This window comes from Rattus norvegicus, chromosome 7 (assembly GCF_036323735.1).
Source record: "Rattus norvegicus strain BN/NHsdMcwi chromosome 7, GRCr8, whole genome shotgun sequence".
Taxonomy (NCBI): domain Eukaryota; kingdom Metazoa; phylum Chordata; class Mammalia; order Rodentia; family Muridae; genus Rattus; species Rattus norvegicus.
In genome coordinates this window covers 9,019,444-9,034,029 of record NC_086025.1, presented here as the reverse complement: position 1 = coordinate 9,034,029, position 14,586 = coordinate 9,019,444, and the positions used below count along the sequence as shown (strand labels likewise).

Sequence of the window (14,586 nt, the reverse complement as noted above, 5' to 3'; positions counted from 1 at the left end):
TCAAGGGGATACTGGCGGTTGTGTTGTGGAGGTGTGGGCTCCTTTATTCCCCACCACGGTCTCCCAGGAGCCTCCCACCACTGTGCCTTCTGTGGCTGGATCCTCTTACAAGGGGTTTGGGGTTCGCAGCCAGGCTCCTGAAACCCAAGCCTCAGTTTCTACCATCTAGTACTCCTGCTGGGATGAGTCAGGTCACAAGCTGGGGTGGGGGAGGGGCCCAGACCCGGGGGAGGAGCTAGGAGTGATGCGTATGGTGGGGGGGGGGACTGGGCTTCTGACATCCCAGCTGGGGCTTGGGGAAAAGGGCTGGCTTCTGGGGGGTGTCTGGGACACGTGACACAGGGCCCAGGAGGGAGGGTGGGGGGCCTGGCCTGGGGCCTGCTGTGGCCTGGGTTCCATCTTGAGGACGAGGCCCAGCGACCTTGCTCGGGGCAGGGGTAGGGGCTCTGGGGGTCTGTCGGATTGGAGACTGAGGTCCCGCCAGGGTATCAGTCTCCTTTATAAGCTCAAGCCCAGGGGTCTGTGGGCGACGACTGTCCCTAGAACTGAGGGAGCAGGCTCCTGTGTTGGGCTGGCTTCCAGAACTGCCTGGGCTGGGGCTGGGGCTGGGGCTGGGGCTGGGGCTGGGGCTGGGGCTGGGGCTGGGGCTGGGGCTGGGGCTGGGGCTGAGGCCTGGTTGGATTCTGGAACTGGAATCCTTCTGAGCGCTAGGCTGGGCTCCGTCGCGGATTGGAACCGGAGGACTGAATTGGGTTCTCGAGGCTGGGTGGGCTCCAGAGCCAAGCCACTGTCCTGTGTCCAGCTGGGGGACACAGCTGGCTCCAGCAGTCACCAGGTGCTGGCTTCTGCCCCCAGAACTAGAAAGGGACCTGGAGCTGGGCTCCTTCTCTACCAATGGCTGTGGCTGGGTTCCTCGATGTCTGACCCAACCAACATGGGCTCTGGAGCTAGGCCAGGCCTGGAAGTCGGTCTGGGTCCCAGAATCGGACTGTGCTTTGAAGCCTGCACGACATCTTCTGGGTGGGGTGGGGTCTGTGCCCGGAGACACCCCAGAGCTGGGCCTCGTTTCGGTAGTGCGTGGCATTTGGGAGTGGGGGTCTGCAGTCCTGCTCCTGCCCCCTGGCTGGGCCTCAGAATAAAACTCATCACCGGGGCCAGCTTGGGGTGCAGGGCGTTGGGAGGCGCTGACAGGCAGCTGGGGTGTGGGGCAGGGCTGAGGTTTAAGTTTGGGCCGGGCAGCAATATGGCTTTGGGTGCCTGTACTAAGCAAAGGTGTGGGGGACAGATGGCTACTCCAACCAACTTGGCTTCTGGCAGCCAGTGGCTTGCTGGACCTTCCTTGGGGTCCTAAGCAATCCGTTCCTCCTTGACCACTCCAAGTATCAGGGAAGGGCCAGGCCATGGTGGCAGCTGTCTTATACCTGGGCTGGCTCTCAGAGCCTGGTTTCTGGGACTGGCAACTGGGATGGTGCTCTGAGCCCTGCTGCCTCTTAACATTTGTACTGGTTCCAGAGTGTGGCTCTGGGACAGGGCTTGGCTGCATTCTGGAAGGCTGAGGGTCAGCCACGACCTGGGCTGCAGCATCAGGGTTGGTCCCAGTGTCTGCCTGGGCTCTAGAGCATGGCTTCCTATCTGGGTGGGTCTGTGTTCTAGAACCAAGCCCACCCTCAGAGCCCATATGTGGTCTAGAAGTAGACTTTGTCTCTGAGCAGAAGCTGACCTGAGGGCTGGCCTGGGTTCTAACCCGGGCTCCAGAACGGGGTGTGGCCTCAGAGCCTGGCTGGACCTCAGAGCCAGCCTGGGCTCTAGGGATGGGTTGGCAGTCAGATTCAGGATAAGTTTTAGAACAGGGCTCAGGCCTGGGACCGCTCTGGGTTCCAGAGCCAGCCTGAACCTTAGGGCTGGCCTGTGTTCTGAAGTCAGACTGTACCCCAGGAATAGACTGGGATTTAAAGGCTGGCTGGTCTTGAGAGACAACCAGGGTTACAGAACCAAGCTGGGCCTTGGGGTGGGCCTGGGTCACAGAACTGGGTTGGGTTCTAGAGCTGCCCTGGGCTTCAATTTTGGTTTTAGAGCAGGACTGGAGTTCAGGGCTGTCAGGGAATTCCGGCTGGGTCTCAGAGCTGAGCTGGGTTCTAGAGCTAGGCAGGATAGCACTTTTGGTTCTAGAGCAGGACCTGGCCTTGGGGCTAACCTGGGTTCCAGAACCAGGCTGGGATTCTGACTGGGTGCTAGAAGCAAGCTGAGCCTCAGAATGGGCCTGGATCAAAGAACTGGGTTGGGTTCTAGAGCTGGGCTGGACCTCTGAGCTAACCTGGGTTCCAGAACCGGGATGAGGTTCCGGATGGGTCTCAGAGCTGAACTGGGTGCTAGAACCAGGCTGGGCCTCAAGATGGGCCTGGGTCTCAGAACTGGGTCGGGTTCTGGTGGTGGAGCGTGTCTCAGGGCTGTCCTGGGTTGTGGAGTGGCGCTGGGGCAGGGGGCTGGGCCCAGGACTGGAGACTCCCACACACGCTAGCCACAAGCGTCGTGGGCCTCGCCGATGGCTGCCCACACCTCCACCACGAACTCGTCTGGAAAGGCGAACTCGCCCAGAACAGCGTCCAGGCCGCGTGCGAAGGCCTGGGCTCCCACCGAGCTCCGAGCAGTCTCCACCACCGCGGCCGCTGAGGGGCCAGACGGAAAGAGGGACAAGATAGACAAACAGAGGGACGGACGGGCAGACGGAGGGACAGGGTGAAAAGACAGACTGACTGTGAGCTCGGGTGCACGCTCCCGCCGACCACCACCCTCCCGTGCCTGGGACCCCGCTCTTACCCGCGCCGCTTACCCAGCTCGGGGTCTCGGATGCCCATGTAGCTCTCCAGTAGGTCGTCCACCCTGCGCGCCGCTGCCGCTTCCACGTCGCTGGGCTGCGGACAGGTGAATGGCCCAGTGGGTGAATGACAAGCTGGAGGCCCCGCCCCAAGTTTGATAGACCATTAGTGGTTGCCAGGGATAGGAACTGCGGGACCCGCCTTTGAGAATTGACAGGTTTGTAGTTGCTAGTGGTGACACCTTCCCGATTGATGGTGGGGAGGGGCTGGGTGACCCGCCCCCAGGGGTGATTACTGAAGGGATAGGAGACACTTTCTTCAGTGGTGTAGCTGATGGTCTATGCCCTGACACAAACCATGTACCATTAAAAAGAGGTGAGAGGAGGAGGCAGAGGTCTGGGTGGGAGGGGTAAGGAGATGAGAAAGGTGATGGATGTACTCGAACACACGTGAAAAATCTCACAAGGACCCCCATTACCTAGTATAGTTAACACACAGAATTCCAACTCTCAAGGAGGTACGCTCCGTGAGACTCTCGCTTCACAGGCATGAGGACCTGGGTTCAAGCTCTAGGGTGCTTGTAAAGGTGCAAAAATAAAAACTGCTTCCCAGTGTCCTCTGACCTCCTCCACTCTCCTGTCCACGCACTTTTTCACATGTGCACACACAAAATACACAGGCAAAATATAATAAAACAAAAAAGAAATGCCATTTAAAAATTAAAGTTGGGGAGTAAGGAAGACACAGATATTAACCTTTGACCTCTGTATGCATACACACAAAATGCAAAAAATAACCAATAAGTTAGAGGTCACATCGATCCCTCCCGCTTCTCTGCCAGGAACAGGTGGCACCCCTCAGACTCTGTGAACTGTCCCGTTCTCCATCCGGTACCCACTGCACAAGGTGGGAAACGGCTGCTCTGAGAACAGGGTCTTTGTCTTTTTGACACATGGTCCTGCTCAGAGGCTCAGGCTAGCCTTGCACTTGTGACCATCCTCCTGCCTCACCCTCTTGAATGATGGGATAACAGGCCTGATATCCCACCGTGGTCTTGACAAAAAAGTGTCAACTGCGACCATGCCAACAGTCACTCACCGCCTCTTCCACAGTGGCAGCGCCCCCTGAGCGCAGGCGCAGGGTCTCCCTCCCGCTGCTCACTTTAGCTTCCACAGGACACTTGCTGCTCCTGCTCCTCTGACCAATCATATCTGGAGGGGACAAATCGGTACAGATGTGGTCTGTTTTGTGTGGTGTGTTTTTCCTGTTTATTTTCTTTTGCAAATAGGGTCTTCCTCTGTAACCCAGGCTGACTTTGAACTCAAGGTTGGCATGCCTTATCTCCTGAGAGCTGTAGCAGGACTATGGGGCTGGGGATGTGGTAGGGGTAGAGCCCCACCTAAAACCTCCTTGTGAGGGGGCTTGGGGCGTGGTCAGGGCGGAGCTTCCTCTAGAATCCCCAATGAGGAGGTAGGGGCGTGGTCAGGCGTAGTCCCCAACTAGAATCCCCCAGTGACGGTTTGTGGGCGTGATCAGGGTGGAGCCCCGCCTAGTTCTTCAGTGAAGGAGCTGGGGCGTGGTGAGGGGGGTGCATCCCCGCTTAGAATCCCCCAGTGAGGGGCTTGAGGTGTGGTCAAGGTTGGAGAGCCCCTAGAGTCCCCCGGCGTATATTAATCTTTCCCTAAGAGATCCTGGGTGATGTCTGTGGACGTGTGTGGCTGTCCAACCTTGAGGCGCTCCTGACAAAGAGTGGTTGGGGGTAAGGAGCACTGATCAGCACCTTAAAGAGCCCGGGACACGGGATTGGGGATTTAGCTCAGTGGTAGAGTGCTTGCCTAGCAAGCACAAGGCCCTGGGTTCGGTCCCCAGCTCCAGAAAAAGAAAAAAGAAAAAGAGCCCGGGACACTATACAGAAAACACCCCAAAATGGTGCTCATTTCGTCAACTTTTTTTTTTCTTTTTTCGGAGCTGGGGACCGAACCCAAGGCCTTGCGCTTCCTAGGCAAGCGCTCTCCCACTGAGCTAAATCCCCAACCCTCGTCAACTTTTTTTAGAAGCAACACTCCTTTCTCATCCTAGGGTCCCTGGAGCACTATGTAGGAGCCATTGCAAAGCAGGCCAGGATGAGACGTTCAAGGTCATCCTTGGGTACATATTGAGTTTGAGGGCAGCTTGGGCTGTGAGAATGTGTGTCAGAATACCATTTCCCAGGGGTTGGGGATTTAGTTCAGTGGTAGAGCGCTTGCCTAGGAAGCGCAAGGCCCTGGGTTCGGTCCCCAGCTCCGAAAAAAAAAAGAACCAAAAAAAAAAAAAAAAAAAAAAGAATACCATTTCCCCGCTTCGTGCAAGCCTAGAGCGCAGCAGTCCTTACCGAAGGCTCTCCGGGGCTGCACTAGACGCAGGGTGAAGGGCTGAGATTTGGGCAGTTCCCGTAGCATTTTGGCCACCTCGTAGTGCCGGCAGCCCACAATAGAGTGGTCATTGATGGCCTCGATGCTATCCCCCACGCACACCGCCTCAATCCTGTTGATAATGCTGCCTTCCTTGATTCTCTGTGAGAAATTACAGTCACTTGTAGGTCGTCTGCCCGGGCCACCTCCCTGGGGTCCTCAGAGCCTTCTTAGGTCTAGACAAGGCCATTAATCACCCAGCTCTCTCTCTCTCTCTCTCTCTCTCTCTCTCTCTCTCTCTCTCTCTCTCTCACACACACACACACACACACACACACACACACACACACACACACCCAGGCACCTTGATGAAGGCGTATCCAGCCCCGTTGTCTGTAATGGTCAGTCCTAGAGCGTCCTCCGTTTTGGTAACCTCCACTTCTTTGGTCTCTCCACGCACGTGCGCAAAGATGAAGTCTTCTAGCCCAATCTGTCCCCCCAGCAACTTCTGCATGTCCACTTTGTGACTGTTGAGGGTGCAGAATAGGATCTATTCGGATACGAGAGGGACCCAGATTCAGCTATGGACAAAAGTCGACTCTGCACACCCTTCTGAGGCAGACCTGCTCTGTGGGCGTCCCCTAGCGGCCAGAAGCAACTGTGGCCCGCATGAGACAGCTGCCCCCAGCCTCTAACTGCCCACTCGTGACCAAGTGGGCTGGCAAGACGGTGGGTATGCTTTGGGTTTGTCATCCCAGCACTTAGGAGGCTGAGACAGGAGGATGACTAAGAGTATCAGGCTTCCCCAAAATAAAAAGGCCAAGCATCCTGGATCAGGAATATAAGCCCAGAAGTTGGGAAGCGGAGGCAAGGGAAAATGCTGCAAAGTTAGAAGTCAGCTTGAGTTACAGAGTGAATTTCAGGCCAGCCTGAGCTACAAAGTGAGATATTATCTCAATTAAACGAACAAACAATAGAATGAGAACGGTCAAGAAGGCGCGTGCGTGCGTGTGTGTGTGTGTGTGTCCAGTCGGCCAGCCTGCTTGATTCTCAGGGGTCGCATGTGGGAGGAGAGAACTGACCCCTACAAACTGTTGCTCAACCTTGACCGTGTGCTCTGGTATCCCCACATATAATAAAGCAAACCCATACTAAATGGTGGCCCACACCTTTAGCCCCAACACTCTAGAGGCTGAGGCAGGTGGATCTCTGTGTATTTGATCCCAGACTCAGCGACAGAGCAAGTTACAGACTGGCCAGGGCTATATGGTGAGACCCTGTCTCAGAAAAACAAAATTAAAAGAAAGAAAAGGACAAACAACCAGAAGGGAATGATAGAAATAATTGAATGAAAGAACTGAGAAGTGACTTTATTTTATATAAGGCCTCACGTAGCTCAGGCTGACCCTCTAGTTTACTATGTATCTGAGGGTGACCAACTTTGAACTCCCAAACCTCGCCTCCACCTTCCCAGTATTATAATAACAGACTTACATCACTACACCGGCTTTATCCTGTGTCGGGGATGGTACTTGGCTTTCCAAACCCTACCTAGGTGACTGCTCTACAAGCTTCACTAAGCTGATTCCCACCCCATTCATGGCCTCCCGATGGCTGGGTCGGGTTCTCGGAGGATATAGAAACTCCATCAGACTGGGTCCCGGGTGGTATCCGTGGTCCGCTCTCACCTCAGTAGGCGCGATGCCGAAGGCCTCCGCGATCTTGGCGTAGAGCTCTCGGACGTTCGTGAAGCCCTCGATCCTGCCAGTCGGGCTGCCGTGCGCCAGCTGCGTGCGGAACACTAGGCGCGGGCGCGCGCGGGCCGGGGGCTCGGTGGCCCCGGGCTCGCGGGGCGCAGCACTGTCCATGGCGCGCAGGGTCGCAGCGTCCTGCGCCTCCCGCCCGGAACCCGCGACAGCCGAGCCGGGCGTAAGCAGATCCGGGAACCCGAGCCGCCCGGGGGAAGGTGAAACCGCCTGCCATGGCCAGCCGCGCCCTCCCCGGGGACCCGCGAACAACAGGGGGAGGCCTCGGGCTGTGGGTGCCGCATCCAGTCTTGGCCTCCCGGGGAGCCCCTACCTTCTCCCACTCTTCCTCCTCCACTCCACGCACAGCCTACCGGTCGGTCACGTCAGAAGCCTTCCCTCAACTCCCCACTCCCCGCCTGTGAACACCGGTGTCTTGTCTATCTGGCCTCGCATGCCTCCCCCCCTTGCCCTACCCCAGAGTCCACCCTACCCCAGGGCTCTTGCTCAAGCTGGGCTCTCCTCTGGGGCTAAGTCCCAGAGCTCCCAGTGACTGCTCACCTGTTTATTTTAAAGACCACCTGCTGCCCCTACCTCCAAATCTCTCCCTTAATAAGTTTTGTTTTGCTTTTGAGGCAGAATCTCATGTAACCCAAGTTGACCTGGAACTCACTATGTTCCCAAGGGTGACCCTAATCTCCTCCTGACCCTTTGGCCTCCACCTCCCCAGTGATGAAATTAAAGTTGTGTGCACTACCCCTGGAAAAAAGAATTGTCATAAGCTAGGCAGTGAGGGGGCACACCTTTAATTTAAACACTGGGGAGGTAAAGGGAGTGGATCTCTGAGTTCAGGACTAGTCTGGTCTACAGAGCGAGTTCCAGGACAGCCAGGGCTACACAGAGAAGCCCTGTCTCAACTTACCCCACTCTCCTTCCCAAAAGAATTTTTAAGAAATGAAGACCAAACCACTGTGAGATGCTACTTTTTCAGGGATCCCCAAGTGTGTGGTGGGTGAAATGGGGTGCAGGGGTCAATGAACAGCTGGGGCTGTGTGTCTTCTGAATTCCCACGATAGAGTGTCACAAAGTAGGTGGCCTAAAAGAATCAACCAGAGCGGGAGGGATGGTTCAGCGGTGAAGAGCACTGGCTGGTTAGGAGCTATAAGGGATCTGATGCCCTCTTCTGGCACGCAGGTGTAAATGCAGATAGAGCATTTACGGGGGTGGGGGTGCGGGGGAGGGATCTGGGCATAGGGACACCCCCACCTGGGAAAGTGGAGGCAGGAGGATCAAGGTCATCCTTGACCACTCAGTGAATTCCAGACTAGCCTTGGCTACATGAGACATTGTCACAAAACAAAACTCAGATTGAATTAATCCTTCAGGTGATAACTGGAGGTCTGGCATTAGTCCCCACCTCCCTCCCCCCACCCCCCAGTTGGGAGGCTGTCCTCCACAGTCCTTGGCCCATAGGCCTGTGCAGTTTCTGCCTCTGTTGTCACAAAGCCCAGTCCCAGGCCTGTGTCAACTTTCCTTTTCTCGAAAGGACATTTGCTATTGGCATAGCGCCCACTCTGCCCCAACATGACCTCACTCAAGTTAATTACACCGCCATCGTCCTGCTTCCTAATAAGGTCATGCCTGGAGGTTCTGGGGTGAGGGTGGGAACACATTTGAGAGGTACAACTCATTGGCACCTCACACGTGTGTTGGATTAGACAGGTTTTAAAGGATAGTCTATCTCATTAATTAAACAGTCCCCTGGCAGGGCTCTTTCAAGTTTGAGCCAGAGGTGTCCTCCACAGTTCTCTGTCACATCCAGCAGCTCCTGCCCTGGGGGCTGGACATGGATGGTCAAACAGGAAGTGGATAGGCTCAGGCAGAGTGACTCACCACAGCTTGGAGCATATGGAGTATTACTCAGCCATGAAGAGGATATGTCCCGGGGTTGGGGATTTGGCTCAGTGGTAGAGCACTTGCCTAGCAAGCACAAGGCCCTGGGTTCGGTCTCCAGCTCCGAAAAAAAGAATAGAAAAAAAGGAGGATGTGTCCCACAGCGTCAGTGGTGCCCACTGAGAGAACAGGCATAAATTGCCACACAGTGTGACCGCTGTGATGGGAAATGTCCCAGGATGTGAAGTAGGTGTGGGTGTGTAGGGGGGGCTGAGATCAGGCATAGAGAAGGTTCAGGCAGTTAGGGTTTCCTCTGGGGAGTGTTCCAGAACTAGATGTAGCTGATGGCTGGAGAACTCTGTGGTGGGGCTGTTTTTCGTTGTTTTGTTGTTTTGAGACAGGGTCTCTGTGTAGCCCTGGCTGTCCTGGAATTCACTCTGTAGATCAGGCTGGCCTCAAATTCATGGATTCCCCTGCTTCTGCTTCCTGAGTGCTGGCTGGGACTAGCTGTGGCCACCACTCAGCTAAAGCAAGTTTTATTTAGTAAAATTTCTGGGAGGTGGACTGAAGTCCAATCTGGGGGTTGGGTGAACTGAATCCAGCCTGACCCTAAAGCCACAGAGGATCCTCAAAACGGACAGGGCGATAGGGGACTCTAGCCCAACTCTGCCTCAGTTTCCCCACTTGATAACCGTGTAGTGAAGGTTCTGAGATCCTGTACTAGAGGTAGGAAGGCAGGCCAGGCCACCGCAGCAGGACAATCATGAACAGGCTGGGCCTACTCCTCTGAAGCCACAACTGTTAACTTGAATGAAAACTCACTTGCTTTTATTGACACATATTTAAAAGTCCGGATTGAGTGATGAAAGGCGTGGGGTAAGGGGCTGTTGGACTACCCCACCCCTACCCCGGCGCTGCTTGGTTAGCGCCTGCCCAGTGGGTCCAGTGGCTGTATGGTGAGTGGCCTAGGGTCCTGCTCTTCATCAGGGGTGGCGGTGGGGTATCTGAGTCCGGAGGCCATGGTTCCTCTGTTCCTGACCCACTGTACTGTGACCCTCCCTGTGAGGCAGGCAGGTCTTCCGGGCTCTGCAACCTGGGTTGGGGTTCGAGGTTAAAGGGATGCAGTTGAGATTTCATTTGAGGGGGGTCTGGAGACCCCAAGGTGCAGCTTCTTCCTGGGCGGGTGTGGAGGGGCGTCTCCCGGTCCAAGAGGCCTGTCACAGGTGCTCGCTGTGGGACAGAGGGGGTGATGAAGACCTCGAGCTGAGCCATACTCTCTCTTCACCCCGTTCCTCCCCTCCTGCACCTCGGACCTGGCTACTCGCGCCAGGATCTCCTTGACGCGCGCGATCAGTCTCTCGTGCTGCGCCGGGTCGCGCTCGATGGCTCCGTGAAGCCGCGCCATGTAGAAGTCCAGCGTTCCGAGCGTCGGCGTCTCCCCGGTGCCTGCGGGTCAGCGGGTTAGTGAGGGGCGGACCCGAGGCTGAACACGCAGAGAAGGGGCGTTCCTTGGGCGGGGGCGGGGGGGCCTACGCGCAACAGGCAGGTCCGCGTCCGGTAGATGGGACAGATACTGCGGAAGCGGAGCCTGGCGCGGAATTGGGGCGGGGCCTAACAGAACGTCCTGTGGGCGGGCCCGGGGCTGTGGGCGGGCCCAGAGCTGTGGGCGGGGCTGCGCACCGGGCACCGGCAGAGAGGCGAAACTAGCCGTGAGCGCTTGTCTCACAGCCTGCAGTTGCTGTTGCAGCGCCAGCGTGCGCCGCTCCTCCAGCGCCAGCTCTTGCTCCAGACGCTCACGAGCGCTGTTCATGCTCTGAGTGTGGCGCTGCAGCACTGCGTTCTGCTCCTCGAAAGCCACGTTCATCTTCCGCAGGCGCCGCAGCTCTGCCTCGCGTGCTGCAGGACAGGAGTCAGAGCCCTGGAACTGGTCCTGGAGTGCTGTAGACCCACTTCGTCTCTGGCCTCATCCCGACCCTTCCCCTCCATCCCTGGCCTTACCCCTGACCTCATCTCCCTTCAGACCCGGTATCGGCCCTCAATCCCCGACCCCAGCCCTGACCCTTTTCTCCCCCCAATCTTAGCCCTACCCCCACCCCTACCGTCTCCAGCCTGGCTGTCTTCCCTCTATTCCCAATCCATCCCTAACTCCATCCCTCCTCTGTCCTGGGCCCCTGAAACCTCAGTCCTGACTTCAGTCCTCATTCTCATTTCCAATCTTCTTCCTACCAGGACACCAGCACCTACGAAAATCTCACCTTTGTTTTGGTCCAAAAACTCTTCAGTGAAGATGGGAACATCAAAGGTTGAAAAGCCATCGCCGCAGTCCACACCCTGGGACATGGCAATGAGTTTGGTAGGGACCCACATCTCTGGAGCTTGGGCCTCCTGGAGCACTTGGCCTGCTTTTATTTCCTTTGGGGTGTGTGTGTGTGTGTGTGTGTGTGTGTGTGTGTGTGTGTGTGTCCCATATGTATGCAGTATCCACAAAGGCTAGAAGAGGGTAGCAGGTAGCTGATCCCCCAGAACTGAAGTTAGAGATGGCTGTGCACACAGCCAAGGGGGTGCTGGAAACTGAATCTTTTTTCCTCTGCAGAGCAGTGAATGTTCTCAGCTCTGAGCGGCCCTGGAGTCCCCAGCTTCCTACATGTCAGGTCAGGACTAAGCTATGCCCCACCATGGTGTTGCTGTGTCTCCACAGTGGTCTTGCCTATATCTATGGGGCACACTCACTGGGGAAGGAGGAGGGGTGTCTAAAAACATTGGTGTCTTCTCCCTTAAGTCCTTCTGGACAGAGAGGCCCTTACCTTGTGTCCATTCAGGAGGGTGTTCATGAGCCCAGAGCTGGAGTCCTCTGGTGAGGAGGGAAGAAGGCAGGTCAGCCAGGACTCCAGGGACCCTCCCAGTCCCAAGTCCCCACCCATGGCCCCCTTGGAAACCTTTGTGCCCATTGGAGTTTGGGCCCATTAACCTTTCTTTTTGTTGTTGCTGGGTGTTTGTTTGTTTGTTTGTTTGTTTGTTTTTGAGACAGGGTTTCCCTGGGTATCTGTGGCTGTCCCGGAACTGTTTTTTTTTTTTTTAAGATTTATTTATTTATTATATGTAAGTACACTGTTACTATCTTCAGACACACCAGAAGAGGACATCGGATCTCATTACAGATGGTTGTGAGCCACCATGTGGTTGCTGGGATTTGAACTCAGGACCTCTGGAAGAGCAGTCAGTGCTCTTAACCGCTGAGCCATCTCTCCAGCCCCCCGGAACTGTTTATAGACCAGGCTGGCTTCGAACGCAGAGCTCCTCTGCCTCCCAAGGGCTGGATTAAAGGTGTGTGCCACCACTGCCCGACTCACTCACCTTTTTTTATTTTGTTTTCTTGGATCTTCTCGGTGCAGACCTTGTAGGCCTCTGACTGCTGGTATGCCCACAGCTCCTTCAAGTACTGCTGTTTCTCCTTCTCTGCCTCATCCAGGTACCGCTGGGAGGGGAGTAGCACCCACAAACTAGGGCCAGCCCAAACGAAGGCAGGCACACAGGGGTGGCCAGAGCCAGGACCTGTTCGTAACTCCCACCTTGCCTCTCTCCCTCCCTCAAACCCTTAGAAAGAGCATCCCTTCTCCAGGTCTGTCTGACTCACTCTCCACCTTGTTCTTTGAGCCAGGGTCTCTCACTGAACCCGAAGATCACCGATGAGGCTTGCCTTGCTGGCAGGAAGACCCAGGAACCCTCCTGTTTCTGCCACCCGCTTCTCTGGTCTCTACCTGCTTCTCTGCTGGCTGCAGCTTGCTCCACTCCGCGCCCAACATCTTGGTGATCTCCGGGAAGGGAAGGTCCGGATGTCGGGTGCGAATCTGCTCCCGCCTCTCGTTCAGGAAGCGAACATAGCCCGTGACCGGGGCCTTGGGCCCATTGGGGAGAATCTTCTTTCTTTTCTTGCCTTTGGGCCAGCCTCGCTTCTTCACTGGCTGCAGGAGGGGGCTGTGTCCTTGGGAGGGGCTCTGAGAACTGTGGGCGGGGTCTGGGGCGTGTGGGCGGGGCCTAGCCTAGTAGTGGGACAGCAGATCAAGGGTCAGAACTCTAGAGAGCCAATTGTCCTGTGCGGAGACAACCTCCTAGGGGTGGGACTGAAGCCAATGACAGGATGGGCGGGGGCGTGGCCTCTTGCTAGGCAGTGGGAGGGTCTTATACAGTGTGGACTTGTGAGGTGTGTGTTGCTGAGCCAGGGGACAGGCTTTTTTTTTTTTTTTTTTTTTTTTTTTTTCGGAGCTGGGGACCGAACCCAGGGCCTTGCGCTTCCTAGGTAAGCGCTCTACCACTGAGCTAAATCCCCAGCCCGGGACAGGCTTTTCAGATGGGGACTCACCTCCTCCTCCTGGGGCCCCTTCTCTCCGGCACGGGGACCTTCGCTGCGCTCCTGCTTGACAGCCACTACAAAGGCCCCATGCTGGCCCGGAGTCTTGCCTCCCGCAGGTCTTGGGGACACAGGAAACCAGGGTCACCATTAAGTGCCAGAATCATTCCCCCATACCTACCCATCCCATTCTTGTCACTGGAGATCACAGAAGTATGTGAGAGCAAGCATGAGCCCGGGAAAAGGGGGTGGGGACCTAGGGTTTGAGGATCCAAGGGTCACAGTAGACCACTGTGGAGTGAGGATAGTTCAAGGATTTCGAGGTGGGGCCGGGAGCGGGGGGAGGATGCAGTGAGGTGGTCCTGGAGCCTAGGAGCAAAATGAGATAGCGAGGAAGACTATAGGGTTCCCTGTCAATTCTACGGGGAGTACAGAAATCCCGAAGAGTGACAGGACATGGTCAGAAGTCCCAGTAGTGGGGATAAGGTAGGAAACAGGGACAGGACAGGTCCAGGGTTCCCAAAAGAGGGGTTCACAGAGGTACCTAAGGGTAGGACAGTGCATGTCCAGAGGTCCCAGCGTGGACATAACGTGTTTAGGAGTACCCGAGAGTAGATACATGGAATGTTCAGGGGTTCCCAGAGATGTGGGACAGGACATGCCCAGGAGTACCCGGGGTAGAGACGGGCATGACCAGTGGTACTCGAGGTGGACACAAGGCATTTCCAGGGGTACTCGACGATGGGGACAAGACATATCCAGGGTCGGGACAGGCAGGGGGAGGCGCACTCACGCGGTGGCTGCGCCTGGCTGCCGGGGACCGTGGGACATGGCCACTCCGGGGGGGTCCTGGAACAGAAGCCGGCAAAGGTTAGGGGGTTCCTGCCTGCCACCCCGACGGGACCGCAGGCCGGTCCCCGGGGTGCCCAAGCGGGGGAGGCTGATCCCGGGGCGGGTAGGTCCTGGGGCGGGAGGCCCCGCGATCCTTTGTTGCGAGATCGAGTCCCGGAGGCCGCGCCCCGCAGCCTCCGCCCCGCGCAGGCCCCGACTTCCCGGCTCTTTTCACCTCTGAAAAAACTTTCCCGGGACCTGGGATGCGGCGACGCTCCAACCAAGCGCCCGCGCCCGCTCCTCCCTCATGCTAATAAACCCAAGCCTAGCGCTTCAATTGGCTGAGTAATCCATGGGGGCGGGGTTATGCAGATTAATTTCGGCGCGCCGGGCGGTGATTGGCTAAAGATCTGCGGAGCCGCGTGGGAGGTGCGTCGGGCAGGTTGCGGGCGGGTGCGTCAAGTTCGGCTGCGCTCGGACGGGCTCGGGACCAATCGGAGGCGATTGGCGGCGCGCTGTGGGGCGGAGCTCCTTAAAGGGCCAGTAGGTATGGAGATGGAGAC

At 56.7% G+C, this 14,586-nt stretch overlaps 2 protein-coding genes across 10 annotated transcripts; both read right to left on the bottom strand.

Moving 5' to 3' along the window:
• Positions 1–24: 24 nt before the first annotated feature.
• Positions 25–7,125, bottom strand: Gipc3 (GIPC PDZ domain containing family, member 3). The gene is made up of 6 exons (NM_001109282.2): positions 6,895–7,125; positions 5,571–5,756; positions 5,188–5,368; positions 3,915–4,027; positions 2,831–2,912; positions 25–2,666 (listed from the first exon to the last, which is right to left on the bottom strand). The coding sequence occupies exons 1-6, from the start codon at positions 7,072–7,074 to the stop codon at positions 2,515–2,517; spliced, it is 894 nt and encodes a 297-aa protein (NP_001102752.1). The 5' UTR covers positions 7,075–7,125; the 3' UTR covers positions 25–2,514.
• Positions 7,126–9,647: 2,522 nt separating this feature from the next.
• Positions 9,648–14,360, bottom strand: Hmg20b (high mobility group 20 B). Of its 9 annotated transcripts, none has more exons than XM_063263714.1 (10): positions 14,259–14,360; positions 13,986–14,041; positions 13,205–13,313; positions 12,603–12,884; positions 12,199–12,319; positions 11,649–11,695; positions 11,100–11,175; positions 10,378–10,782; positions 10,158–10,290; positions 9,651–10,074 (listed from the first exon to the last, which is right to left on the bottom strand). In XM_063263714.1, the coding sequence occupies exons 2-10, from the start codon at positions 14,021–14,023 to the stop codon at positions 10,062–10,064; spliced, it is 1,224 nt and encodes a 407-aa protein (XP_063119784.1). In that variant the 5' UTR covers positions 14,024–14,041; positions 14,259–14,360; the 3' UTR covers positions 9,651–10,061. The 9 variants fall into 9 exon arrangements, with proteins under 9 accessions (NP_001102201.1, XP_063119784.1, XP_063119786.1 ...); XM_063263716.1 differs by having other exon boundaries at positions 10,378–10,740; XM_063263717.1 differs by having other exon boundaries at positions 12,603–12,806.
• Between the last annotated feature and the right edge of the window lie 226 nt (positions 14,361–14,586).